The 27,970-nt window shown below is 38.8% G+C and overlaps 1 protein-coding gene across 1 annotated transcript; it reads right to left on the reverse strand.

The window, feature by feature from the left end:
* Positions 1–452: 452 nt before the first annotated feature.
* LOC131157643 (uncharacterized) lies at positions 453–27,970 on the reverse strand. Its single transcript, XM_058111948.1, has 5 exons — positions 27,737–27,970; positions 27,415–27,640; positions 27,146–27,301; positions 1,417–1,641; positions 453–765 (listed from the first exon to the last, which is right to left on the reverse strand). Exons 1-5 carry the CDS (start codon positions 27,842–27,844, stop codon positions 725–727), a joined length of 756 nt encoding a protein of 251 aa, XP_057967931.1. The 5' UTR covers positions 27,845–27,970; the 3' UTR covers positions 453–724.

Genomic DNA, 27,970 nt, shown 5'->3' on the forward strand with positions numbered 1-27,970 from the left:
ATGTGTCCCAACTTCGTGTTTACGAAATAAATCAAGAGCAACTTTGGCATCCACGGTTGGATATCTTGTCAAGGAATCGGCGCCTAACTGACCACAAACGTCTTCAGTACAAGCATCTAATCAGTGATCAATGATAAAAAAACTTCTATAGTTTGGACAGTGACATACATGGTTCCCACCGCATGTCAACTAGCTCATTGTCAAATCAACTACTGTTACTGCACAAACCTATGGTTGCTAAAGTCGCCGACTTCTAAAGCCTAGTTGCCCTGCCCAGCACAAGGATATCATGAAGATGAGTATGGGTCAGTATTCCCATATCGTCCCAAAATTTGGCTATTTTGAACATTTTTTAACCCAAATTCTACAAACACGACTTAAATATGAGACTGCCGAGCTGAATGTGAAAAACTGAAATTCGGACTCCCCAATGCATAAAGCCCCATGATCAATTCAATGAAATGTTACTGATTCTAAATATCAAAGCCATTGGAACAATATGCTAGAAGAATATTCACACCAAACACAAGAACAGCACATGCTATCAGAAGCTTTACAACAACCATGTATTCCAATTCATTCCCTGCAGATAATGGAAAAAAGAAATAAAAAAAAGAAAAAAGAAACAAATACATACTAAGAACAGGAAAGCAACTCAAAATATATACAATGCAATACCACATGCCCTTAAACTCTTCCAGTTATTTGGTGCCACAATACTTCACTACATGAGTTTCCTTCGCTGCGACTTAACTGTACGTCTTCCTGAGGCAGGAAACAAAACCAGTGTCACTAATTTTGGGAAACTTTGACAAAAAGTTTTATTATCCAAACTTGACAGTGGGAACTACTAGGTGTCAGCTACCATTTTAGATTACCAATTTCCTCCATAGAACTTGCTGCATCCATCAATCAATGCAAGAGTCTTTCTAATGAATACAGAGGCAACTTATATATTTATTATAGAGATGTTGCCACTCCAATAATAATGTTTGTTAACGATGTGAGACTTTTCATCAATGTCAAATCAATTTACATAGTACTTGACAATGAGGATTGTGACAATTAAGATGCAGTTGGTAATGTTGATCATAATGTTAAGTCCCGGGACGTTCCTACCACAACTGCAACTATCCTGGAGGAGCATGGATTGACATGTTAAGTGACTATTTGTTGTTACATAAAACAGAAGGCCCATTCTCCTGGCCGAAAACACAAAATAAAAACAAAACGCAGGAGTCCCATTATGCTTTCTGCCAATAAATGACAGTGCAATTAAAAAAAGATAGAAGCTCAGCAAATCAAATAACCTCCAAGAAAATAGCCCTGTTTTCCAAGCCAGCAACTATTTACATATGTTAGAGATGAAAAATTAGAAAGTAACATCAAAGAGATTCATAGAGTTGAGAATGTCACCTGGCAAGGATGAAGGGCGGCGATTTTGGTGAACAATGTGCTTCACCATCTCCCGTTGTCCCCGAACCGGGGTTTCATTGACCCCAATGCTTGTTACTGGAGTGTTGACTTCTGTTGGTTGGTGTTCTCTTTCTTTTGCAGACTCTTCAATGGGTTGGCTAATTTTCACAGGCTTTTTCCTCATTGAAATTGCAGAAGCTGCCCTTTTGAGGAACCTAAAAGGTCCTGAAATTTAGAACCAAAGGAAAAAAAAATTTTCATATTTCAGCTATTTACAATGGGAAAAAAAGAAAAAAAATATTAGGATCTGTTTGGTATTCTTCCTGTTTTCATTTTTTTAGAGTGAAGAAACAAATCATGAAAATGTGTTTATCTATATTGTTGGTTTTTTGTTTCTATTGTCGGTTCCAGCTGTTTTCAAAAAAACTAAAAACTAGATTTCATGATTTTCAATTGTTTTGCAACCTAAATACTTTAATATCTAAAATTCCCTTTTTTGGATTAACTCGTTCATTTTATATATAATTTTTAGCTAAAATTTTAAAAAATGACCAAGTGAATTTAAAATATAATAAAAATAAAAATATCCATAATATTAGGCATTTAAACATATTTTAAATAATTTCAATTGTCATATACAATAGGATTGTTCTTGTAAAGTATTAAAATATAATAAATAAAATAATTCTAATGATTTACATTTGTATTTTTCAATTCAAATTCTTTTGTATTTTTATATTTTAATCATATTTTTAATTGTTGTCCAATTCAAGGAAAAAAAATGAGCATTTGCTCAGTTTTTAATTTGCTTCATTTTTTGAAACATTAACCAAACATATTCCTGATTTTCATTTTTAGTTTTTGTTTCTGATTTTAAGTTTTATTTTTCAATTTTCGTTTTCATAATTCTTGACAATGAAACCATTTTATGTAAAACATCTCGTGTATTTTGCCAGTCATCTGTCATGCGGGTGCAAGCCCACAGACAAAAATAAAAAAAAAATTACATTGATGCAAGACAGATAACCAGAACTTGGCAGGTAAAATTTTTATGTATCCTCGTGTCTTTCGCCAGTCATCTGTCATGTAGGTGCAAACCCACACATACTAAAAAGAAAAATTACATTGATGCAGGACAGATAACCACAACTTGGTTAGGTAAGGTTGAAACCTATTTGAAGACCCTGTCCCGAGAGCAAGAAATACAATTCAGCCACTATAATTAATAAATTAGTCATTTTTATCTTTTGGGATCTTCTTTGGGGAATATTTTAATTATGAATTTTAATGATTTTAAGTGTAATGGTTTAGTCGTAATTTTTGTATTTCTTCTATTCCTGTAAATAAATCATGATGTAGGGACAGCCACCAGTGGAGAACTTTCCTGCATCAGTGTGTTTACCCTATCCCTCTCTTTTTCCCAGTATTTCTCCACCAAGAATTGCCATCAGTTCTTGGTGTCAGAGCAGAAGGTCCTTTCCCATCTTTCCCTCCCACCTCCTCGTTCTGTTTCCCATCCTTCCCTCTGGTTCTTCCCCATTGTCCCAAGTAACCGAAGGAGACAGTCAATATCATCCAAAAGGAATATAAAAAAAAATTTAAATTAAAAAAGATCCTCGTCAAGAACCAGAAAGAAATCTTTCTTCATCAGAAAAGACTGTTGCAGCTGCTTCAAAATCATGCTCCACAAGAAGTATCATCACCAGAAAGAAGTCTTTCTTCATCAGAACCTTTGCTGGAACTCCTCAGTGTCATCAGTCAAGGACCCCATCATTGAAACCCTTTACCTCAACCGGAAATAATTTCCACCACCGTGAAACATCATCCAATCATTGCTTGAAGTCCCTATTTCCCGTATGTACGCCATCACAGCCTGAGATCATGACAATCCCAGTCATGTTGTAAGTTCCAGTGGCCCAACCAAGTTGCTGTGATCAAAGAGGGGAGATATGTGAATAGTAGCCGTGAATAGTAACCCCAAGTTGCTGTTGGAGTGTGTGCAGCATGGGACTGCATGCCTACCCATGTGAAGTCACAGGAGCCCATGTCATATCCTACTCCCATGTGGAATGAATCCACTAACAATTGTAATAAAATCCATAAGAATTGAAATAAACCGAATAGGAATGCGATGGGTACTTAGATGAATTACTTGCAGAAGAACTGAATTACAGGGATGAAAATAGAGTTCAGTGGTTGCAATGCATACAAAGAAAAGAAGAGAAATTCAGGTTGGCTGGTTCGAGAGAGGCACTCTCCAAAACAACAAACAGATTTCCAATTGTCTAACTACCCTCTATTCCCGCTGGCCCCCAGCTTTATACATAACAAGCTATAACTAACTACTCTGGAATGCCCCATGGGCTCTACTACAGCTGGCCCCTTTACACTAAGACAACAATAAGCAGTAAAATTGATACTAAAGACTCAAGGGAGTTCGGCCCAGGGCTCAGCCCAGCTTCCACGTGATCAACGCACTCGGCCCACAACGACCCGGCCTGCGAAGAGCCAACCAGTGAATGGCCGACCTAGGGGTGAGCAAACGGTCGGTTCAGCCAACCGAATTAACCGAAATTTTCGGTTAATGATTTCTAATAACCGAACCGACCGAACAAAGGAAGCTCACCGAACCGAACCCGACCGAATTACCTTTTCGGGTAATTCAGTTAACCGAATTTAACTGAAATAATTTGAAATTAATTATTAAAAACATAATATAATTATAACTTTTTTACTAATTTGAGATTAATTAAGCATCTCATCTATTAATTTTATTAATAAAAAAAGATATTTTGGTATTAAACTATAAGAGTAGAATCACTAGAATCATTAATTATCAATTCGGTTAATTCGGTTAACCGAATTGATAATTCATATTAACCGAACCGATAACCGATTAACCGAAAATTGGTAAAATCGTAACCGAACCGAACCGACCCTATTTCTTGACCGAACCGACCGAAATTGGTCGGTTAATTCGGTTAATTCGGGTTTCCCCGAATTATGCTCACCCCTAGGCCGACCCACCCAAGCCCCTCAAGTCTGCTCGGCATCTTCTGCCCGACCTCAACTCGGAACCATCTATTCGAGCTCCCCTACGACGAGCTGTCCCGTCCAAGCCCCTCAAGCCATCTGTTCGAGCTCCCCTGCAACGAGTCGTCCCGTCTGAGCCCCTCAAGTTGCTCAGCATCTTCTATCAATCAGCTCGGAGCCCTTATGTTCGAGTTCTCTTGTGACGAGTTGTCTTGTCCAACCCCTCGGTCTACTCGGATTCCCCTCTGGTCGTCGTCTCCAACCTAATTCATGGCAATACCCTCCCCTTCAGAGCACCTTGCCCACAAGGTGAGGGAATTTCTCCTTCATCTTGTGGTATCACTCCCATGTTGCCTCTTCCTTCTCATGTCCTTCCCACCGAACTAGTATCTCTATTGCTGAAAGGTTCCCCCTTGTTTTCATACACCACTCTAAAATCTCTTCCGGCTCTGGGCTTAGGATTCCATGGTAATCTGTGGGGGGCAGTAGTGGAATTGCCTGAGCGGATGCCCCAAGATGTGGCTTGAGCTGAGATAAATGAAAAATTGGGTGGATCTGGGTTCCCTCTAGGAGTTCAAGCCGGTAGGCTACTTTTCTGATTTTTTGTACCACCCGAAAGGGTCCGTAAAATCTCGGTAACAATTTCAGGCTCCGCCAAATTGCCATGGTTGTTTGTTAGTAAGGTTGGAGTCGAAGGTAAACCCAGTCACCCACCGAAAACTTTTGTTCTTTTCTCTTTAGGTCAGCATACCTTTTCATTCACTCTTGTGCTTGTCGCAGGTTATGTTTAAGGAGATCCAGGGTTGCCTCCCTGTCCCTGAGGTACTCGTCTACCATCGCCACCCTGGTGGCCCCCGGAATATAGCTTAGGAGGTGCGGTGGTGGTACACCATAAACAATCTGAAAGGGGGTAGTTTTCTCCGAGGTGTGGTAAGATGTATTATACCAATATTCGGCTAATGGTAAGTGCTTCACCCAACTTTGTGGCGTGTCTCCCACAAAACACCTAAGGTATCCTTCCAAGCACTTGTTCACCACCTCTGTTTGACCATCGGTCTGCGGATGGTAAGCCATACTAAATTTCAGTTGGACTCCTTGTAGACTAAAGAGTTCTTGCCAGAATTTACTTTAAAATGTGGTTCCCCTGTCCAAGACAATTGATCTTGGCATACCGTGTAACTTGAAAATGTTCTGCATGAAACTATGTGCTACTTGACTTGCCGTGAATGGATGACTTAGGGGTAGGAAAATTAGCATATTTAGAGAGACGGTCCAGCACCACTAAAATGACGTCTTTCCCATGTGAATGGGGTAAACCTTCTATGAAATCCATGCTTAGATCTGTCCACACCTTTCCTGGAATGGGAAGTGGTTGTAGTAAGCCTGCGGAGTAAGTATTTTCCCCTTTCATCTGCTGACAAATGGGACATTCCTTGATGAATTGCTTAACTTCTTTCTTCATGTCACGCCAACAGAAATCTCTTCTAGCTCTCTGTATTGTTCTTTCATATCCTTCATGCCCTTCTACTGCATTGCCACAAACTATTTGTAATACTTATTGCTTGATCTGTTCGTTTCTACCTATAAACAGCTTGCCTTTGTAAAATTAACCCATCCCTAAGAGTGAAGCCTGCTGCTAGTGCGCCCAATTGAATTTTTTGCCTGATATTTTGTATGTCACTGTCATCTGCATACAAGGCTTTTAAATCTTCGATCCACCCAACAGTGGGGAAGGAAATAACCATTATACTTGCCTCAATGTTTGCTGCAAGATCGTCTGCTGGGTTGAGAGTGTCACTTTCCGAATCTTTTATGGATAGAGCATCTGCTACTCGGTTCTCGTGTCCCCTTTTGTACTGTACTATAAAATCATATCCCAGTAGTTTGGTGATCCACTTCTGTTGTACTGGAGTGCCCATTCTTTGTTCCAACACGAATTTTAAACTTTGCTGATCTATTTTGAAAATGAATGGCTGCCCTAAGATACAGGGTCACCACCTCTTAACTGCTGTCACTAAAGCTACCAATTCTTTCTTATAGGTTGACATAAGAAGGGTTCTGCCCTTCAATGCTTGACTGAAGTATGCTATTGGTTGCCCTTGTTGCATGAGTACTGCCCCAATTCCCTTGCCTGATGCATCACATCCAATTGTGAATTTCTTCGTGAAGTCTGGTAGGGCTAGAACGGGGGAAGTAGACACTACCTCCTTTAGTTCCCTAAAAGCCTTCTCAGCTTCCTCATTCCAATGGAACCCTTTCTTCTTAAGTAAACTGGTCAAGGGTGCGGCTATGACTCCATACCCCTGAGTCTTAAGTAAAGGCCAATGAATCATAGCTTGTAACTTGATGGGGTCTGCCCTCACCCCCTTACCCGATACCAAATGCTCGAGGTACTCCACCTCTCGACAGCCAAATTTGCATTTACTTCTTTTGGAAAACAGTTGTTTATCAAGTAGAATTTGTAGGGTCATTCTTAGGTGTTCGAGGTGTTCTTCCATAAATCTGTTGTACACCAGAATGTCGTTAAAGAAAACTAGAATCAATTTTCTAAGATGGGGTCGAAATACCTCATTCATCAAGCCTTGGAAGGTGGATGGTGCATTCATCAGCCCAAAGGGCATCACGAGGAACTCATAGTGTCCTTCGTGTGTCCGGAACGTTATCTTAGGGATGTCCTCTGCCTTTACCCTTATCTGATGGTACCTGGATCTCAGGTGCAGTTTTGAGAAGACCTCAGCCTCATGTAGCTCATCCAGCAACTCCTCAATCACAAGCATAGGGAATTATCCTTAATGGTTGTTGATCGAATAGAATTTGTAGGATCATTCTTAGGTGTTTGAGGTGTTCTTCCATAGATTTGTTGTACACCAGAATGTCGTCAAAGAAAACCAAAATGAATTTTCTAAGATGGGGTCGAAATACCTCATTCATCAAGCCTTGGAAGGTCGATGATGCATTCGCCAGCCCAAAGGGCATCACGAGGAACTCATAGTGTCCTTCGTGTGTCCGGAACGCTGTCTTAGGGATGTCCTCTACCTTTACCCTTATCTGATGGTACCCAGATCTCAGGTCCAGTTTTGAGAAGACCTCAGCCCCATGTAGCTCATCCAACAACTCCTCAATCACAGGCATAGGGAATTTATCCTTAATGGTAACCTGGTTCAGGGCACTATGACTTGGTCTTATGGTTCCTAACTCCAATAGCTCCCAGACAATTCTTTCTATCTCCTCCTTCTAAAAATAGGGATATCTGTAGGGTCTTACACTGATGGGAGAAGTTCTAAGAGTTATCCTATGGTCACATGACCTAATGGGTGTTAATCCCCTCGGTTCTGCAAATACTTGCTGAAATTCATCCAATAGGGATGTTAGAGTCGTGCAAGTGTTGTCCATTGCCTCTTCTTCTATCCCTTCCAGTGGTTGCAGCAGGATTCCTTTCCTCTCCAAGTGAGAGAGTTTTCCCTCCACTAACCCCTAGGAGGTGAGTCCATCCAGACAAACCGTTTTGCCATTGTGCTGGAATTTCATAGTAAGTTCTACAAAATTCCACATGATTTCGCCCAACTTACTAAGCCACTGAATTCCCAATACAATATCACAGCCCCCCAAAATCAGAGAGTACATATCAACTTCAAATCTAGTCCCTTGCACCACAAAGCTCACTGCTGGACATATCCCCTCACAATGTATCTCTTCTCCATTAGCTACCTTCGCCTTCACCTTCCCACCACTATCCAAGGTCAGCTTAAGTCTCCTAACCAGAGCTGGGTCAATGAAGTTGTGTGTGCCAGTGTCTACCAGAATCACAAAGGACTGTCCCCTAAAACAGCCAACCACTCTCATTGTTTTAGAATGAGGGGAACCAGTCAGGGCGTGTAGGGTAATTTCCACTTTGTCCTCTCTTGGTTGCTGCTCCACCCCTCCTTCTCCCAAGCAATCATGCCATATGACCTCAGGGGGTTCCTCTTCCTCATTGAAACAATTGAGTTCATTTCCTTCCAGCAAGAAAAGCTTAGCAGCCCCACATTTGTGCCCCGAATGCCATTTGGCATCACAATTAAAACATAACCCCTTGCTTTTCTTTTCTCTTATCTATTCGAGTGAGTATTTGTGGATCTGGATGTTGGTTTTGGCTGCTGGTTTAGTTACTGCAAGGTGATGAGATTGGGTAGAGTGCTTGGGTAGGATATACCTCTTAGTTGCTAAGAGGTTTTCCTCTTGAATCCAGGCCTTGCCATAGGCCATATGTACATTGATTGGGTTCAAAAGTTTCACTGCCCACCTGATTTCTTCCTTCAATCTCACCATGAACAAACTGAGTCGATGATCCTCATCAAGGTTTCTGACTCTATTGGACAATTCCTCGAACTGTTCCTTGAAAAAGGTCACAGTAGAAGTTTGTTTAAGATTTGATAATTGCTCCAATGGGTATTGACGCCAAATTGGGTATGCAGGGCTCTTTCAAATGCCTCCCAGCTTGTTAGTAGACTAGACCTCTCCAATTCTTGAAACAAAATTAAGCCTTGTCCTCCATGTGGAAGGATGCCAAAAAAACCCTTTGATGGGGTGGGGTTTCATGAAATAGGAAGAAATGATTAACCCTATAGAGCCAACCTGCTGGATCCCAACCATTGAATTTAGGAAAATCAACTCTCGTCGTTTTAGTTTGAATACCTGCTCAGTCAATAATGTGTTGCTCCCCATTAAAGCTCTCACGGTGTTGGTATCCGAACATGGCTAGATGTCTCTCCCGACCCTTCCTAGTCAAGTTTCTGCTTGTCGAGAAGCTTCACAGCATCAGAGCAAGCTCCCAACTGTTGAGTCACGGTGATAAGTAGCTTTTGCTGTTCTGCTCGAGTGATTTGCATCTCCTGCTAAGCTTTCTAATGCTCTTCTTGTGATCTCTTCAGGGCAACAATGGACTCCAACATCTGGTTCATGCGAGTTCCCTCTCCCATGGTGGTAGGAGGTTGGCTTTGATACCAATTGGAATGAATCCACTAACAATTGTAATAAATCCACAAGAATTGAAATAAATCCAATAGGAATGCTATGGGTACTTAGATGAATTACTTGCAGAAGAACTAAATTACAGGGATGAATAGAGTTCGCAATGCATACAAAGAAAAGAAAAAGAAATTCAGGTTGGCTGGTTCGAGAGAGCCACTCTCCAAAGCAACAAACAGATTCCCAATTGTCTAACTACCCTCTATTCCCACTGGCCCCCCAGCTTTATACATAACAAGTTATAACTAACTACTTGGAATGCCCCATGGGCTCTACTACAGTTGGCCCCTTTACACTAAGACAACAATAAGCAGTAAAATTGATACTAAAGAATCAAGGGAGTTCGGCCCAACGCCCAGCCAAGCTTCCACGTGATCAACGAACTCGGCCCACGACGACCCTGCCTGCAAAGAGTCGACCTACGAATGGCCGACGCGCCCAAGCCCCTCAAGTTTGTTCGGCATCTTCTTCCCAACCTCAGCTCAAAACCATCTATTCGAGCTCCCCTGCGACGAGTCATCCCGTCCGAGCCCCTCAAGCTGCTCGGCATCTTCTGTCTGACAATCAGCTCAGAGCCCTTCTGCTCGAGTTCCCTTGTGACGAATTGTCTATTCTGAGCCCCTCGGTCAACTTGAATTACCCTCTAGTTGTCGTCTCCAACGTTATTCATGGCACCATGTCAATCTGTTACCATGCCCATCTGCTGCCTGCACCCATGCCCATCTGCAACCCACGCCAACCTATGCTACGGATGAGAAGCCCTAGTGAAGGCCACACACGTTACCAGCAGATTCACATGCTGGCCAGCGCTTTGCAATTCTTCGAGCATGCCCGAATGCCTATTAAAGGGCATGCTTGTTGTTCAAAGTTATATAACATGAAGCATCTCCAATTTTCCTAGTTTCTCCTATTGTAATTAGAGATATTTGTATACTACTAATTCAAGAAATAGGTATTATTGTTCTCTTCCTGAAATTAAAGAAAAGTTGTATCATCCCTTATTTATAGTGGATTTCTTCAAGCCTTGCCTGTGGTTTTTCCTCAATTTGTTTGGGGTTTTCCACGTAAATTTTGGTGACAATTCCTATTTTCTCATTCTTTATTTTAGATGTGCAATGCTATTCCTTCCCATTCAATTTCCTAACAAAATATTGACTGTTGCCTTAAGAGATTTTGAACTGCAACAAAGAATATGGAATAGTCCTTTTCCTTGCCTATTTTGATTGAGCTCAAGACAAAATGATTCCATTTCCTCTTTCCTTGTTGATCTGGATGGTCCTTCACCTTTTTTGAATTTTCATTTTAAGAGATCCTTGAACGATAGGGAAAAAAATGAGTTATCTTCATTGTTGGTCCTATTGAATAATCATCAGGTATCCTCAGAAGCTGATAGCCGATCTTGGCTTTTGGATTCCTTGGGGGTCTATTCTTGCTAATCTTTTTGTGAATTATTATTGGTTAGTACTGACTTTTCTTTCTCTCCCTACAAAACTATTTGGAATGCCAAAATCCCCCATAAAATCAAAGCTTCTATTTGGTTGGTTGTGCTTAACTGCTCTAAATCTGCTCCGCATCTTTTCTTGCATTGTAATTTTGCATGGAAGGTTTGGAAAAAGTTACTTAGTTATTTTGGAGAGAGTTGGGTTTGTCCAATGATAGTGGAGAACTTTTTGGCAATATCTTTTGTTGGGTTTGGCAGGAGGAATGAAAAGTGCACAAGATTAGTGCGCTTTATTTGTAATATTTGGGGGGTTTGTGGAAGGAAAGTCACTCGCATGCATTTTTAGGGAAAAAATTAGCATTTTTATTGGTGTGGGAGCACATTCATTGTTGGCTTCTCCATGGTGTGTTGGTAATGGTAATTTTAAGGCAATATGCTTCTCTGATTCAGTGGGATCAAGTTTCTCTATTGACTTCTTAGGATGTACTGATTCTTTTAGGCTCTTTTTTACACCTTTTGGTTTTCTTATTTTATTTTACATGGGGTCTCTCAGACTTTGTTTAGGAGATGCCTCTTCTCCTGATTCAACATTCTTATTCTATCCAATGAATTTATTTTGCTAAAAAAGAAAAAACCAAAGAATATCGAAGATAAACTTAATTTGATTGGGACAAATTGAGGCTTTCTTCAAGGAATGTTGAAGAGAAATTAAATCCAATCGCAACAAATTAAGAGTATGTTAGGATGGGAAGAAGTGAAGAGAATAGAAAATAAATTAATCGGATTGAAGAGAAGAGAACAGGTTCCTCACTGTATGTTTGGTTAAACAAAGCATAAACTTGAAGAAATCTATGTTTCTTCTCTTTGATTCAACTATAGGAGAGAAAATAAAAGAAATTGTATGCCGTCATTTTACAAATATATCATTGTAAGTAAAGTGCAAGATGTAGTATATAAATGTGTTAATGAAATAAATTTTTTTAGACAAATCCAATTGCACAAGACCCCAATAAATGCAGAACAATCCTTTAAGCATATCGAACTCATGATCACAGTATTTTAATTGAATGTGTTTTTTAGAAATATCAAACTAGATAAAAGAATTTTCATTACAATTGCATACAACAACAACATGTGTTAAGTCCCACTAGGTGGAGTCGGCTACATGAATCCTTTTCCGCCAATTCACCCAATCCAGAGCTTTTTCCTCTATTTAATTAAGGGCTATAAAATCTTTCCTCACTACCTCTTTCCAAATTATTTTAGGCCTACCCCTACTCCTTTTCATGCCAGAAACTATAACTAACTCACTCCTCCTCATAGGTGCTCTACTTGCCTGTGTTTCAAATACCCAAACCATCTAAGTCGCCCCTCCCTTATCTTGTTTTCAATCAGTGCTATGCCTAAATTATTCCATATATATTCATTTCTTACTTTATCTTTTAATGTTAATCCACTCATCCATCTTAACAAACGCATCTCATCAACTTTCATTTTTTGAACATGTTGTAGCTAGCCTTATAGTTGTCTTATAAAACTTTCCTTTTAATTTTAAGGGTATTCCACGATCACATAACACACCTGACGCACTCTTCCCATTTTAACCAACTTGTCTTAATTCTATGTACTACATCTTCAATTTCCCCTTGACCTTGCATAATAGATCCAAGATATCTAAATATATCAGTACTATTAATCTCTTGATTATCCAGTTTAATCTTTTCTCTGTTGCTACTTGCATTAATGAAATTACATTTCATATGTTCTGTCTTATTCCTACTTATCATAAAACCTTTAGACTTTAATGTGTCTCTCCAAAGTTCTAGCTTAGATTCCACTCCTCTCCTACTATTATCGATCAACACGATATCGTCTACAAACAACATATAGCAAGGGATCTTTTTTGGGATATTCGTAGTAATTTCATCAATTACTAAAGTGAAAAAAATAAGGGCTCAAAGTAGAACCTTGATGTACATCTTTTGTTCTACGAAACTCTCTAGAATCTCCTCCTACAATCCTAATGCTAGTCACTACTCTATCATACATATCCTTAAAGACATCTGTATATCTACTGCAAACTCCCTTCTTTTCTAATACCCACCAAAGAACTTCCCTGGGTACTTTATCATAAACTTTCTCTAGGTCAATAAAAATCATATGCAAGTCCTTCTTTTTCCTTAACTTTTTCATTAAACTTCTTAAAAGATAAATAGCTTCTATTATTGATCTCCCAGACATAAATCCAAATTTATTTTCTGAAATTTTCATTTCTAATCTTATTCTATGTTCAATTACACTTTCTCAAAATTTCATCTTATGACTCATAATCTTAATTCCGCAATAATTATTACAATTTTGAATATCGCCTTTGTTTTTATACAAAGGTACTAGCGTACTTTTCCTCCATTCTTCTGGAATTTTCTTGGTTTTTATAATATTAATGAATATATTAGTTAACCAAATAATTTCTTTATCCCTTAAATATTTCAAAACTTCAATTCGTATTTTATTTAATCCTACAAATTTCCCACTTTTCAACTTTTTTAATGTCAATTTAACCTCAAGTACTCTAATTTCGCGAATAAATCTCCTACTTTTAATCTTCTCTTCATTTGTCACTTCCAAGTTCAATTTTCATTTTTGTTTTCATTAAACAACTTATCAAAATATCTCCGCTACCTCTATTTTTTGTCTTCCTCTCTAATTAAGAAATTATCATTCTCGTCATTTATACATTTTACATCACCTAAATCGTTGCATTTTCTTTCTCTACTTTTGCAAGTCTATAAATGTCTTTTTCTCCTCCTTTTGTATCTAATTTAGTATATAGAGTATCATAAGCTCTATGTTAAGCTTCATTGATAGTCTTTTTTGCAATTTTTCTCGCTTCTTTATATTTTTCAAGATTTTCTATATTTCTACAATTTCTACAATTGTTTCATTACAATTGCATAATGTATAATGTAACAAAATTATTTGTGATAACGCATCCTTTTTGTTACTAGGAATAAGAAATGCATAAGAAGAAGAAAAAATTAAGAACATGATTTCCATAAAAATAAAATAAATAAATAAAATTGGAAGAATATTAGTTATAATTCACATGAATCAAAAAAAAAAAAATGAAGGAATAAGATTGCCAAAAAAATAAATCAAAATATGGGTTTTGGTTATGATTCATGTAAACTAGAAAAATAAGTTAATAAAACAGCGTTTTAAAAGGCGTTCTTAAGGCGCGCCTGCCTTGTTGCGTTTTATGAGTGTACCCCTTAGGAAGAAAATTGTGCATTTCACGCCTTAGTAGGGAAGGCATACGCATTCCTAGAGTGTCAAAGCCCCTCAACGAAGCTTCTTTCCTCCCTCTCTCGACGAAACTTCAATAGCTCTCCCACGATTCCTCTAGCTCCTTCTCCCTCTCCGACGAGTCGACGAAGCTTCCGTAGCTTTCCTCCGGCTCCTTCTCCCTCTCCGACAACTCGATGAAGCTTCCTAGATTTCCTCCAACTCCTTCCCCCTCTCTGACGATTCCTCCAAGCTTCTCATCTCTCTTCGACAGTCATGGATCCCTTCCAATTTGATCTACCTCTGAAGTTTGGTCATTTATTTTAAAATTCTTAGAAATTAGTGGAGGATGCTTTAATTTGGTTTTTCTCTTCTTTTAGTAATGTGGCTCATGCTTATTTTTTAACATTAATTATTTGTGTTTATTATGTAAAATTGGTTTATATGATATTTAAAAATAATATTTTATTTTTTTCTCCATTATTCTAAAATTTTTCTCATTTTTTTACTATATATAAATTGATTTTATTTATTAATTATTTAAAATAATACAGTCCCAAAATGCTTATGCCTCAACGCCTTGAGGCTTATGCCTCGCCTCAAGGAGGGTAAAATGTCTCGCCTTATGCCTTCGCCTTTTAAAACACTAGTTAATAAAATGACATAGGAAAAGGGTCTTGGGTATTACCTAACGAAAGGCAGGAGAAATTTTGTGTTTGTCATAGGGCCTTGAAACTGAGGGAAGCGTCTAGGCTGGAGAGTGGGGAGAGATGCAGTTTTAATGGAGTTCTGCAAATGTAAGAATTTTTTATTTTGTTAAAGGTCATAATTGTCATTTTGCAATATTGTGAGTTGATTTCTCTTCTTATCTCCTCAATTTGGGAAGGAAAAACAAGTGGCTTTTTTCTCTCCTTTCTTCTTTCCACTTCTTTTTTCCTCTGCCCTCAATGTGAATCAAACAAGCGAATTGGAGAGATTTTCACTTTTCTCCTCTTTTCTCCACTTCTCCCAAACCAAATGCACTTTAAAGATTTGCCGCAGGAATTTCAGAATACCAACAAGAAATTGATCCTGGCAGCTTCATTTTCAAATTTACAGATGCTAGCATCTGCTCAAAATTTGTAAAGATTGAGTTAGGGTTGAAAGCAAGATTGGAGGGACTTGGTAAGCAGGAAATCAATTAGCAGCTTTGAGATATTAAAATTCTTTACAATCAATCTGCTTCTGTATTAGCAATTTAAGAACAATTTGGTAAGCTACATGGGCACCATGATATGTGCCAATTGTTGTCTAGCGTGCAAATATTTTTTAAAATTTAATGATTTCAGTTGTCGAGTATCATTCCTAGGAAAATCAAAAGAATCTTGTTTCTTTGCCTAAAGCTTTGTCGCACAGCTTAAGCTGAGTGCCTTCCACTTACCCAATCACAAACACATTAACTCTAATGTTATGGAACTCCATTAGACTACAGCAGTTCTAAGTGGTCAAGAGATGGCCATAATCTTGTCCATAACATTCAGTAGAACCCAACCAATTATGGTAAGCAATGTTTAAAAGGCATGCGTAAGGCGAGGCGTTTTAACCCTCAAAAGGTGAGGCGTAAGCCTTAAGGCGTTGGGGTGTAAGCCTTTTGAGAAACAAGTCCAGTTATTTTGGAAAGGTTGAGGTTCAAGAGTTTTAGAAATGAAATCATATTATGACATTCCTTTTGTACAAACACGAGTTAAAATTTTCTAACCAATTCTAACTTGAGAATCACACACCCAAAATGCGTAAGCCTCGACTAAAAAGGCGTAAAAGGCGTGCTTTTTGCAAAAATGCCTAAGCCTCAGCATGTAATGTGTTAGCCTTTTTGGAATTTGGTATTTTAGATTGAGCCTCTAGGCATTTTAAGCATGCCTTGCCTTGAGGTGAGCCTTGATTGAGCCTTTTAAAACACTGAATTGGTAAGTAACCTGCAATTTAAAGCCCTTCTGTGAATTATTCTATAATTGAATATCACGAGTATGTTAATAATTTGCATATTGATAATGCATAGTTTCCAAATCTTTTAATAGACATGATCCACAAGTCTTCCTTTCAGAAGGTGAGCCATAATTCCTTCTAAGATAAGACTCTAGACCTGTCTTTACTGAACCAGGAATTGGTATCTCTAGGCCAAAAATAGAAGAGGAGATCAGAAATAGAAGAAAGGGTTGATATCAACTCTAGGCCAAAAATAGACATTTGACTTGCACTAGACTCGCATGCCAAAGCCTGCAACGAAATTGCACTTTGACAGGCTGTGTGTAATCATGGTTTGCTCTGATGTCAATTCGATGTGGAGCAAGTAATAGAATTTGATGTGAAGAAGAAGAAGGAGAAGTTGCTCTGATGTCAATTTGATGTGGAGCAGTAGCCACAGGATGCAAGAAGAGAAGGTCAGAAAAGAAATGAGAGAGGAAGGAGGAGGAAGAAGAAGAAGAAGAAGAAACCAGCGGGAAGAGAGAAAACAGAAGGGAAGAATTGCAGCAGTCTGATTTCAAAACAATAATTCATGCTAGTTCATCATTTGTTTCTTTGTTGAAGTTGTTCTAGATTGTGGAGTTGTTGATACTACATCATTTCAAAACTAGATTTCGATTTTTGTGTAATTGGAGGAGTCTGATGGAGTACAGCCTATTTATAATTCTAGGGGATCATATTCTACTCAAAATATTTACAAATTGGGATTTGTCTTTGCTTGGAAATTATGAATTTTTGCTAGTTTAGGGGCTGTTTTGGATTTATTAGTTCTTTTGAGCTTCATCTTGATATTTAATTACTTTCAGATCATTTTATCTTTTTTTCTATTACCTTGGGGAAATTTTGTATTGTTAATTATTTATCTTTGAGATTTCTAAGTTGCTTGTAGATACAGGTTTAAGATGCAAGGAATTATTGATCTTGGATGATTAACTAAATTTACCGTACTTCAGTGTGTGTTTTGTGTGTACGCAGGTGGGTATGTTCAACTCTCTTTTTCTCTCCCTCACTTGTGCTTTCGCTTCTTCTTCCATGTTCCTCTCTCCTCTCTTCCAATCTTCCCTAGTTCTCTCCCATTCTCTCCTGTCCTCAATTTCTCTTTAGTGTCCTTTGTTTCTCTCTATTTTAATCTTTCTTCTATTCTCCTTTTTGCATCCTATGTCACCTCTTCCACCCCTCTCTAATCTCACATCCATTTTTTAAATCTCTGAATCTCAAAAGGGCCTATAAATAGGCTTTACCATTTTAACTTCTCTTATGTAAAAAATTGATAAGAAAAGGGCCCTATAAATAGGCTTTACATCAGAACACTTCATCCTAACACTAACCACAAACTCCTATAAAATAGGATCACATGCTACCACTAACCACAACTCCAATAAGATAAGATCACATGCTAGCACTAACCACAACTCCTATAAAATAGAATCACATGCTAGCACTAACCACAACTCCTATAAATTAGGATCACATGCTACCACTAACCACAACTCCTATAAGATAAGATCACATGCTAGCACTAACCACAACTCCTATAAAATAAGATCACATGCTAGCACTAACCACAACTCCTACCAATGACTATAGCTTCCAATAAACATTAATAAATATGAAATAAAACATTTAATTTAATCTAATTTTAATATAAAGGATAAAAATATCTCAACAAATAATGACAAAACATTATTCAATACTTTCTTCTCACATGTCATTCTTAAAAATTTGAAATAAAAGTAAATACAAACTCAGGCAAAGTGAAACCTTAGATAAGTCTCAACAACCCACTAAAAAACAAATTTTGACCCAATATGCCTCACCCATAACTGAATGTGTGCCATGCTGGAGCTTCATAGGAATATCATGAAGATTCAGGTTCACTTTGTTCAATAAAATTCCCTAATGACAACCGATACTCGGCCATCAGTTTGTTTTAGTTAGTTATACATAAATGAACTTAATATGGTTTGTAGAAGAAGAAATTTGGAATCGCGGGTTGCCTGTGGCTATGAACTATGAAATTCATTTTATTTTAATACTGTAGCAGCTACAAGGTGAGGACGTGATGTAGGAATAGAAACAATACATTGAGAAGTTCCCTGTTGCAGAATAATTAAGAATTGGGTCAAGGGATCACTAAGTTTAGTTAGTAGGTAACTGTGTGTTTTGTTTAATTAGTATAGAATTATATGTATTTGGGGGCTTGCTTGTAGTATTTGTGTATTTTAAGGGTGCATTTGTAAATTTCATAAATTTCTTTTCACATCCAAAACAAAAAAATTCTAAGATCCCTGAAGAATAATAATGGGGTTTTTATGGCACAATGACTGTTTTATATGTCATACATGATTGAAATTCATATGCTCTTCAATTTGCAGTTTTTGCAAAACAATGCCCTGCCTTATAGAGAGTAGTAGCCTTTATTTAGCTGATGTATAATTTTGTTGACACACCCGAATACGTGTGCATGCACACACATAAAAGATAACATTCTTTGAAGAATGATACGTGGTTTCCAATACAAAAGAACAGGCTAATGGCCTTTATGATCTAGAGTTCTCATAAATTTGCTTTCACATCCAAAAAAGAAATTTTATAATCCATTAAAGAATAAAGTCAGATTTCCAAACAAAAGGACTCTTGCATACAGATACAAAAATAATAATAATAATTTTAAAAATAATCAAGGACGTGTATAAGTTGTAGAAATTGTAAGCATAAATGAAAAAACAGCAGCCTTCTAAATTAAATGTATCTCCCCCAGAAACACCCAAAAAAACTGCCACTCATAAGGTTTACACTCGTGCATCTCACAAGAACTGCTCTACTACAGACAAGGGCAATGAACTTTATTTAGCTAATGTACATATTTGCTTTCATGTTTAAATAACACACTGAAAGATATATGATCCCCTGAAGAATAATATTCTGTTTCTAAAACAAAAAGATGCAGTTCATTTATTCTGGGATTATGGCACTCTTGTAGGATAAGCACCAACCTTCTTGATGTGTCTCCAACACAAGCACCACAAGAGAACAACTCTATAAAAGTGTTTCACTATCTGCATTAATGGCGTTAATTACATTAGGTATAGACCTAAATACACCAAAATGGTAAACGAAAATTCTTGTAGCTTACCCTGAATATTTTGAACAGCACTTTGTTTAATTGATATTAATTTGTCGTATCTTAGTGATGTGTTCATGATTCGCTTCTATTCACTTTTATCATCAGTTAAAACAATGACTCCAATTTTTCACAACAGCTTGTACTTAATTTAGAAATGGTTTCTTCCATACAATTTGCTAAAGGAACCCGAAGCAGTTCTCAATCTGCATATTTTGCCTCAAATATTCCCCAAAAATTCCTTCTATTCCCAAATAAATTCTTGGTACCAAATATAAAAGATAAGGGTACATCTGTAATTTGGAAATATAAACTCCGTTCAGCACAACTGATTCCAGAGAGAAACACCCTTTATCCTTACATACAGTACCAAAAATGCCCATATACCAACTGCCTTCTCCACAAAATTACAAGTCATTGGCGATGAAACATGAAAACACAAAAAAGTTTTTCACATAACTGCAGTTCAGTTCCCCCCCTTCCTGCTCCTTGTGCACGGGAGGAGTTCCTTATTTATTCACCCCTCCCATTATCCTCTGCACTTAATTAGTATAACCGCAAGTGTGGCTGGAAACTCAAGGGTATTTCTCGCACTCTTACCAGATCTAGTAGCAGCTACAAAGGTTCTAGGTGGCACGTGGAAGATACATGCAGTTAAAAACATGGAAGCTAAGAGAGAGAGGCTTCCTGTGGGAGGCCAGATCAGGCAGTGATTGAATCTGCGGGCAGTGGACAGACACGAACCACAAAAACCGAACCGTACCCAAACCTTGAAACTTGAACCTGAACATCAAAGCACAAGCCATACCCGAACCTCAAACCTGAATCAATACATGAGCCTCATAAACCACTGTAACCTGACCTTGAACCGTGAAAAACGAACCTCAAAATTCAAATCTATTGCAAGTTCCAGGTGGCAATGTTGGTGCCCAATGCAGTTGGAAGCCCTCCTCCTTTTGGTACATGATTGCAAAAGGGTGAGAGGAAGGGAGTCGAGCAAGATAAGGTGCCCACCAACCACTAGCTAGATCAGCAAGCAGTGGAGGATGTGCTAGGCGTCACGGGCCAACTATTTCACACCTTTGTGAAAAGACCGTGTGGTGCTAGCTAAAGCACTCTTGCTTAACTAGCCAGCCTATCGTTTACCATAATTCATTCACGAAACACTTTCATTATCATTCAATCAAATATCAGCGGAAGCAGTAAGCAATTATAAATGCAGTGGCAAGTAAACAATAAATAATAAAGCAACATAACTCATTAACAGCGAAGGAGACAAGTAAGCTAAACACATTGACGATAGCTAGTGAGTTTTATAAGATTGATGAACACTCACCCTCCCCTAAAGAGCTTTACACGCAATTCTCACCCTGGCACACTGGGAAACATCAAAGTGACCGAGGAGTCATACTGCCTTATTTGACATTAGGAGAAACAACTACTAGAAAATAAACATACACTAGTATTTACATGATGGAAACTCATCCCAAACGCACGAGACAAGTGGTCATAGGCAAGCATAATGCCCTAAACAAGCTCGACTCATGACGCTCCCCCACTTACGCAGTCAACGTCCTCGTAGACTTTGATGCGAGGTACACTTCTACTTTGTCCACGAACGGTTGCATATCTTTCGCAAAAATCTAGCTAATTTCTTCATCACCAAGGCCTTTCCACTTCACTAAGAACTCTCGCTGCTTCTTCCTTGAGGATATGAACTCTCTGTCTGCAAGGATATCTTCAACTTCACGTCTGTCAAGTTGCACTGTCTTCAACTCTACTCTGTTTGACTGACTTCTGCTTGGATCGTCGATTTCGACGTTAAACATCTTGAGGCAGCTGACGTGAAACACAGGATGCACTTTCATCCAAGTCGAAAGGTCAATTTTGTAAGAGGCCTTCCTGAATTTGGCCAAGATGGGGACTGGTCCTTCATATTTGTAAAGTAGTCTCCTATCTCGTCCTCGTAGTGACCTGATCTATTCAGGATTGAGCTTAACAAGCACCAAGTCACCTACGTTGAAGTGTTGCGGCCTTCACCCCTGATCTGCCCACTTTTTCATCCACTTAGAAGCTTTCTCCAGATAGACTTGGGCAATCTCTACATTCTGTCTCCATTCTCTGGTGAAGATGTACGCCCTGGGACTCTTTCCTCTGTATGGCTCATCCACTGTGTGGGGTAACAGCAGTTTCTGGCTTGTAACAAGCTTAAAAGGGCTCTTGTTGGTTGTTGAGCTCATTTGGGCATTGAAACAGAACTGAGCCACATAAAGAAGTTGCACCCAATTCTTCAAGTTGGCATTGACAAAATGGCGCAAGTACTCTTCTAGTAACCCATTGAATCTCTTTGTCTGTTCGTCTGTCTGTTGATGGTAACTCGAAGAGATGTCAAAATGTGAACCGAGGATTCTAAAAAGTTCTGTCCAGAAGTTGTCAATGAATCTTGAGTCTCGATCACTAACAATGTCTTGGGGAACACCCCAATATTTCACAACATTCATAAAGAATAATTGTGTCGTCTCCTCTGCCGAACAACATTGGTGCGGCTATAAACGTACCATATTTCGAAAATCTATCTATAACCACAAGTATAGACCCAACATCTCCCACTCTGGGCAAGTTGGTGATGAAATCCAGTGAGACACTTTCCCACGGTTTGGATGGTACTAGTAGGGGCTCCATTAGCCCTGCAATCTTCTTCCGCTCCACCTTGTCTTGTTGGCAAGTGAGACATGCTCAGGCATAACCACATCATCACGCATATGCGGCCAATAATACCTCTGCTTCAATAAGGCCAAAGTCCGCTACCATCCTGGATGTCCGGCCCACATGGCATCATGACACTCTCTCAATAGTGTCTTCCTTAGATCACCAGCTCGTGGCACAAAAACTCGACTACCATGGGTCGTCAGCAATCCATCTCCCATCCAGATCTGACGTGCTTTCCCCTCTTCGATTTGCATCATTAGGTTTTGCGCAATTGGATCTTTGGCTAAGTTCTCTTTGATGCACTCCCGCATCATCGTGGGAACAGTACTCAAGGTCAAATGTGCTACCATCTGCAAGGCCGCCAGCTCGGCCTTCCTACTCAATGCCTCTGCGACTTCATTCAGGAGCCTCGCCTTGCGCTTAAAGGAGAAATCAAATTCTGCCAAGAATTCCTACCATCGGCCCTGCTTGGGTGTCAACTTCGGCTATGTGAAGAAATGGCTAACAATCGAGTTATATGTTTTACCACAAACCTTGACCCAAGTAAGTAATGCCTCCACATGCGGAGACAATGTATCATCGCAAACATCTTCTTCTCTTGAGCTGTGTACTTCCGCTCTGCTTCACTAAGCTTATGGCTCTCGTACGCAACAAGATGTCCCTCCTGTAACAAGACTCCTCCAAGGACAAAGTCTGATGCATCTGTTTGCACCTCAAAGGGTTTCATGACATCTGGAAGAGCAAGTATCGAATCTCTCATCATGGCATCCTTCAAGTCATCAAAGGCTCCTTGGCACTTCTCAATTGAGTTCCACCCATGACCCTTTCACAATAGTTCTGTCATAGGAGCCATTCTCCATGAATACCCCTCAGTGTTGCTTTGTAAGGGCACTCAAAAACTCTATGAGGGTCTCGACACAAGTAAAAAGAAATTTTACTTTTTCCATTAGGTGTGTTGAACCCTTGAGGCGACGAAGCTTCTTTTGAAATTAATGTTTTATATTTGACTCCCCCACTTTTGGGTTTGCCCTTCTTGAAAGACTTTTCACTGTTTCCCCCTACGCCAAACTCTTTGGACGAAGCGGTAGTATCACCAGCGTAGTTAGTCAAGCATTCCGCGATAGCTTGTGCAAAAGACAAATCTTGAACTCTTTGCGTATGAAGTTCTGTTCTTGCCCACGGTTTCAAACCCTTGAGAAAATAGAATAGCTTATCCTTTTCAAGGCATAAGACGAGGCGTTTTACCCTCCATGAGGCGAGGCATAAGCCTTAAAGCGTTGAGGCATAAGAATTTTGAGACTGTGTTTTTAAAAATAATTAATAAATTAAATCAATTTATATATAGTAAAAAAATGAAAAACAAAATTAGAATAACGGAGAAAAAAATAAAAACATAATTTTTAAATATCATAAAAGCCAATTTTAGATAACAAACACAAATAATACATGTTAAAAAATAAGCATGAGTCACATTACCAAAAGAATAAAAAAAAAATCCAAATTAAAGCATCATCCAAAAGAATAGAAAAAGCCAAATTAAAGCATCATCCACTAATTTCTAAGAATATAAAACTAAATAAACAAAGTTCAGAGGTAGATCAAATTGGAAGGGTCCACGACTCGTTGGAGAGAGATGAGAAGCTTGGAGGAATCGTCAAGAGAGGGAGAAGGAGCTGGAGGAAAGCTCAGAAGCTTCGTCAAGTCATCGGAGAGGGAGAAGGAGCTGGAGGAAAGCTACGGAAGCTTCGTTGACTCGTCGGAGAAGACTGGAGGCCTCGTCGAAAGGAGAAGACTAGAGGCTTCGAAGAGAGAGCAGAGGCAATCATCGAGGAGAAGCCTCACTGGAGGCTTTGTCAAGGCTTCGTTCAGAGAGTAGAAATGAAGAAGCTTCATGGGAGAGAGGGAGGAAAAGGTTTTCGATGCATTCGGGGTTCTGTCTTTTTTAATTTATGTTTTACAGAAAGAAGCCCAAAAGGCGTACACCTTGACATTTGAGGCGTAAAAATGCGAGCCTTTAAATCTAAGGTGTACGCCTTCTCCCCTAAGGCGTACGCCTTTTTGGAAGTACGCATTTCCATCTGCGCCTTAGGGTGTTTTAGGCCCAAATCGCCTCAAGAAACGCGCCTCAATATCACCTTTTTAACACTGCTTTTCCGACAGTCCCTGATATCCAACATCAAAGCAAAAAATTGTTTCACATATTCCCTGATTGACCCAATATGTTTGAGGTCTCTCAGATTTTTCCTAACATTATACTAAACATTCTCAAGAAAGAATTGGGCCTTGAGCTCTCTCTTCAAGTCTGCCCAACAATTAATTACACAGCGCCCATTTTCAATTTCATTGTACTTAGTACGCCACTGTTGGGGATGTGGCTCATATTCAAAACGAATCACATGTACCGGAAAAAGCTATGTGACGCGAGGGACAAAGGGACATAAGCAAAGTGCAACCTCAAAGAGCAAACCATCGATGGTTTGGTGTGTAACCATCGACTGTTTCAGGCAATAGATACAAAGAGTTTCTTCTGCTTCAAACCATTGACGGTTTGACCAACCATCGATGGTTTGGTGTGTAACCATTGACTGTTTCAGGCAATAGATACAAAGAGTTTCTTCTGCTTCAAACCATTGACGGTTTGGTCAAACCGTCAACGGTTTTTGTCGGCATAGATTATGTAAATTCAAATCGAGGGCTTGTAGATTGGGCTTATCTGAAGGATTTACCTCCAAGGGATAACTATAGATGTAGAGTTTAGGTTTACTAGAACTCTTCATAGGCATTAGATTGCTATATAAACATCATTATGTAACCCTATTTGGGTGAGAGACATTGATCACAGTGAAAACCCAAGTGCTGCTCCCGTGGACGTCGACTATTGCCGAACCACGTAAATCTTGTGTTTTCTAGTTGTGGTTTTCCTTGTTCATATTATTGTTTGCTTGCTTCTTTAGTATATTTCATCATCGACTGATTGCATTATTGGTTGTTAATTGTTTCGTGATTGATTGTGTGCTTTCACTGCGCGTGTTCAAGTTGAACGAACACCAACAGCCACCACAATTTAGTGTCACCAACCAAGTACATGGTAGCAATATCCACTTTCACATGTTATGAGGTCGTCCTCATAGCGCAAAAGTACTGCTCCATATCAAACAAGAAGTTCTCCAACTCCTTGGCATCACGGGAACCCCCATATGTCCTGGGTTCTCGTACCTTAGTCTTGCTAAACCCCAGAGTATTAGAGTTTCCCACACCAAGAACCATCAAATTCATCTTTGCATCCATATCAAATATCCGAGATAAAAGTTTCCACAATATGTTGAAAGTCCTCCGACATTTCACCTATCAAACTTGCTTCATGCTTTTTTGATTCCATCCCTTCACCAACAAGTCCCCTCAATTGGGCCATCTCTGTGGCCACATTATTGGCTATCATCTCAACCTATGCTTCCAGCACACTGATTCTATCAGCATTGGTTGGTGCCATAGTCATTTACCAAAGTTTTCCCAATCCCACAACTAAGGCAACTGAATTCACGAAGCAGCTAACCGAGCTCTGATACCAGGTGTCATGGACCAACTATTTCAAACCTTTGTGAAAGGATCATGCGGCGCTAGCTAAAGCACTCTTGTTTAACTAGCCAGCCTATTGTTTACCACAATTCATTCACAAAACACTTTCATTATCATTCAATCAAATATCAATGGAAGTTGTAAGCAATTATGAAAGTAGTGGCAAATAAGCAAGAAACATTGAAGCAACGTAATTCATTAACACCTCTGTTAACATTGTGTGTTTAACGAGGGAAGCAAATAGGCTAAACACGTTGACAATAGCTAGTGAGTTTTACAAGATTGATGAACACTCACCCTCCCCTAAAGAGCTTTATATGCAATTCTCACCCTGACACTAGGAAACAGCAAAGTGACCGAGGAGTTATACTACCTTAATTGGCATTAGGAGAAACTACTACTAGAAAATAAACCTACACTAGTATTTACATGATGGGAACCCATCCCAAACATACGAGACAAGCGGTTATAGGCAAGCATAATGCCTTCAACAAGCTCGACTCGTGACAGCGTCAGTGGCGATGGAGAATGGCATCCTCCCATGTGCATGCATTGCACCAAAAATAGAGAGAGAGAGAGAGAGAGAGGAGAGAGGGAGAGAGAGAGGAGAGAGAGAGAGAGAGAGAGAGAGAGAGAGAGAGGAAAAGGCCTCCTTTGTATCCTACTCAAGTCAAAATCCTTCCAAAATCCCACTCTTAACCCTTCCCCTTTCTATAATAATTCGTAATTTGAAGGTGGAAACTTTATTTTATTATATTTTTTTCTATTCTATTTTTTTATATTTTTAGAGAGCTTACTTTATTTTATTCTTTTTATATTTATTATTATTTTTTCTATTTATTTTTACTCCAAACTCTAAAATTAATTTTTAGAGATCATGTCAAAATTCAAATTATTTTCATTTTATTATATCTTCATAGGTTTAAGAACTTTAAAACATCATAGAAAATATTTAAAATTTCCATAAATTTAAAATATATTTAAAACATTGCATCAACTTATCTTGACATTTTATAAAATATATATATATATTTCTTATCAATTGCATGCTCTCTTATAGAAAAATTGTAACCAAAAGCATCATAGCACAAGCATCATCCGTATCCACAACTAGTTCTTAGAAAGGAAGCATCCTAATGCCATGACAAACCAAAAGAATATTTTTAGTTTCAAAAGAACATCCAAACATGTTCTAATAATAAAAGTATGCAATCAAAAAAAGAACAGTCGTTGGATTCAAATGCAAATCCAACTGCAATGTTTGTCTCTGCATCCCTCTTTTTGACAATACAAATATCTTCAAGGGAGTGCCATGACAACAATGTATGGCATATCAATATTACAACAAAACATGCAAGATAATTTGAAGTCAATCGTGCCTCACATATGTAATCTATTAAAAACTAAAATAAAAATTATGTCATGAGGATCCAACAATTTACGAACAATATAAAATTAAAGCATAACAATTTCCTAAACAATTGAACCCCTAACAAAATACAATATTAATTGAAAAACTATAAACAGAGAAAAATTATAAGGAAGGGTACCTGTAGGAGCAAAGCCCATAAATTTAATGGCAGGAAAATCAGACGTTTGACGATGGATCAGTGAAGCATACATGTAAGAATCAGATTTCAGAAACTCCCCAAGCTGCTTAACCAATTTCTCGTCTTCATGCTTGAGGGGCTTCGGTATCTCTTCTCCTAACAACATAATAATGTCCCGTAGGAAGAAATTCTGAAAATCTCATTAACAAAAAAAAAAAAAAGCATACTAAGCCCTAGAGCGGTGGATTAAAACTGAAATGAATATCCACCTGGGGAAGATGAACAAATAGTTTCGTGTGCAGCGGAATGAGAGGGTAGAGGAGAAATCAGAGGAGCGAACATGTAAGAATCCGATTTCAGATAGTCTACAACTTTATTAAGCAGTATCCTCTTGCTGCGTTTGGGTTTGTTCTTGTGAACTCCTAATGGCGCCTTCTTCTCCATGGCCAGCTTCCTTCGCAACATGGTACTGGCGATCGGTTGCACTTCCAGAAACTGTTATGAATTGCGCCTTCGTTTTATTTTGAAGGGAAAAATAAAGAATTACAACAAGAGTCGAAGTCTCGTGTCGGATGGTTTTGCGCCCCGTACCTCGTGGCGGTTCAATTCTGACGAACAGGTGTAATCCAGTCGGCGGCTAAACGTGTCGTTTAGGTCTTCTGCTCTTGCGGAAACTGCAGCATGTGGCACGCCGTTCATTCAGGTTAAAACTGCCGCTTCTCTTTTCGATTCTACCCTACTGGTTAGCATTTCGTTCGCGATTTGTATCGGAATCGGAATCGGAATCGGAATCGTACTCGTACTCGGGATTAATCATGTATATTT

The sequence above is a fragment of the Malania oleifera genome, chromosome 6 (genome assembly GCF_029873635.1).
Source record: "Malania oleifera isolate guangnan ecotype guangnan chromosome 6, ASM2987363v1, whole genome shotgun sequence".
Taxonomy (NCBI): domain Eukaryota; kingdom Viridiplantae; phylum Streptophyta; class Magnoliopsida; order Santalales; family Ximeniaceae; genus Malania; species Malania oleifera.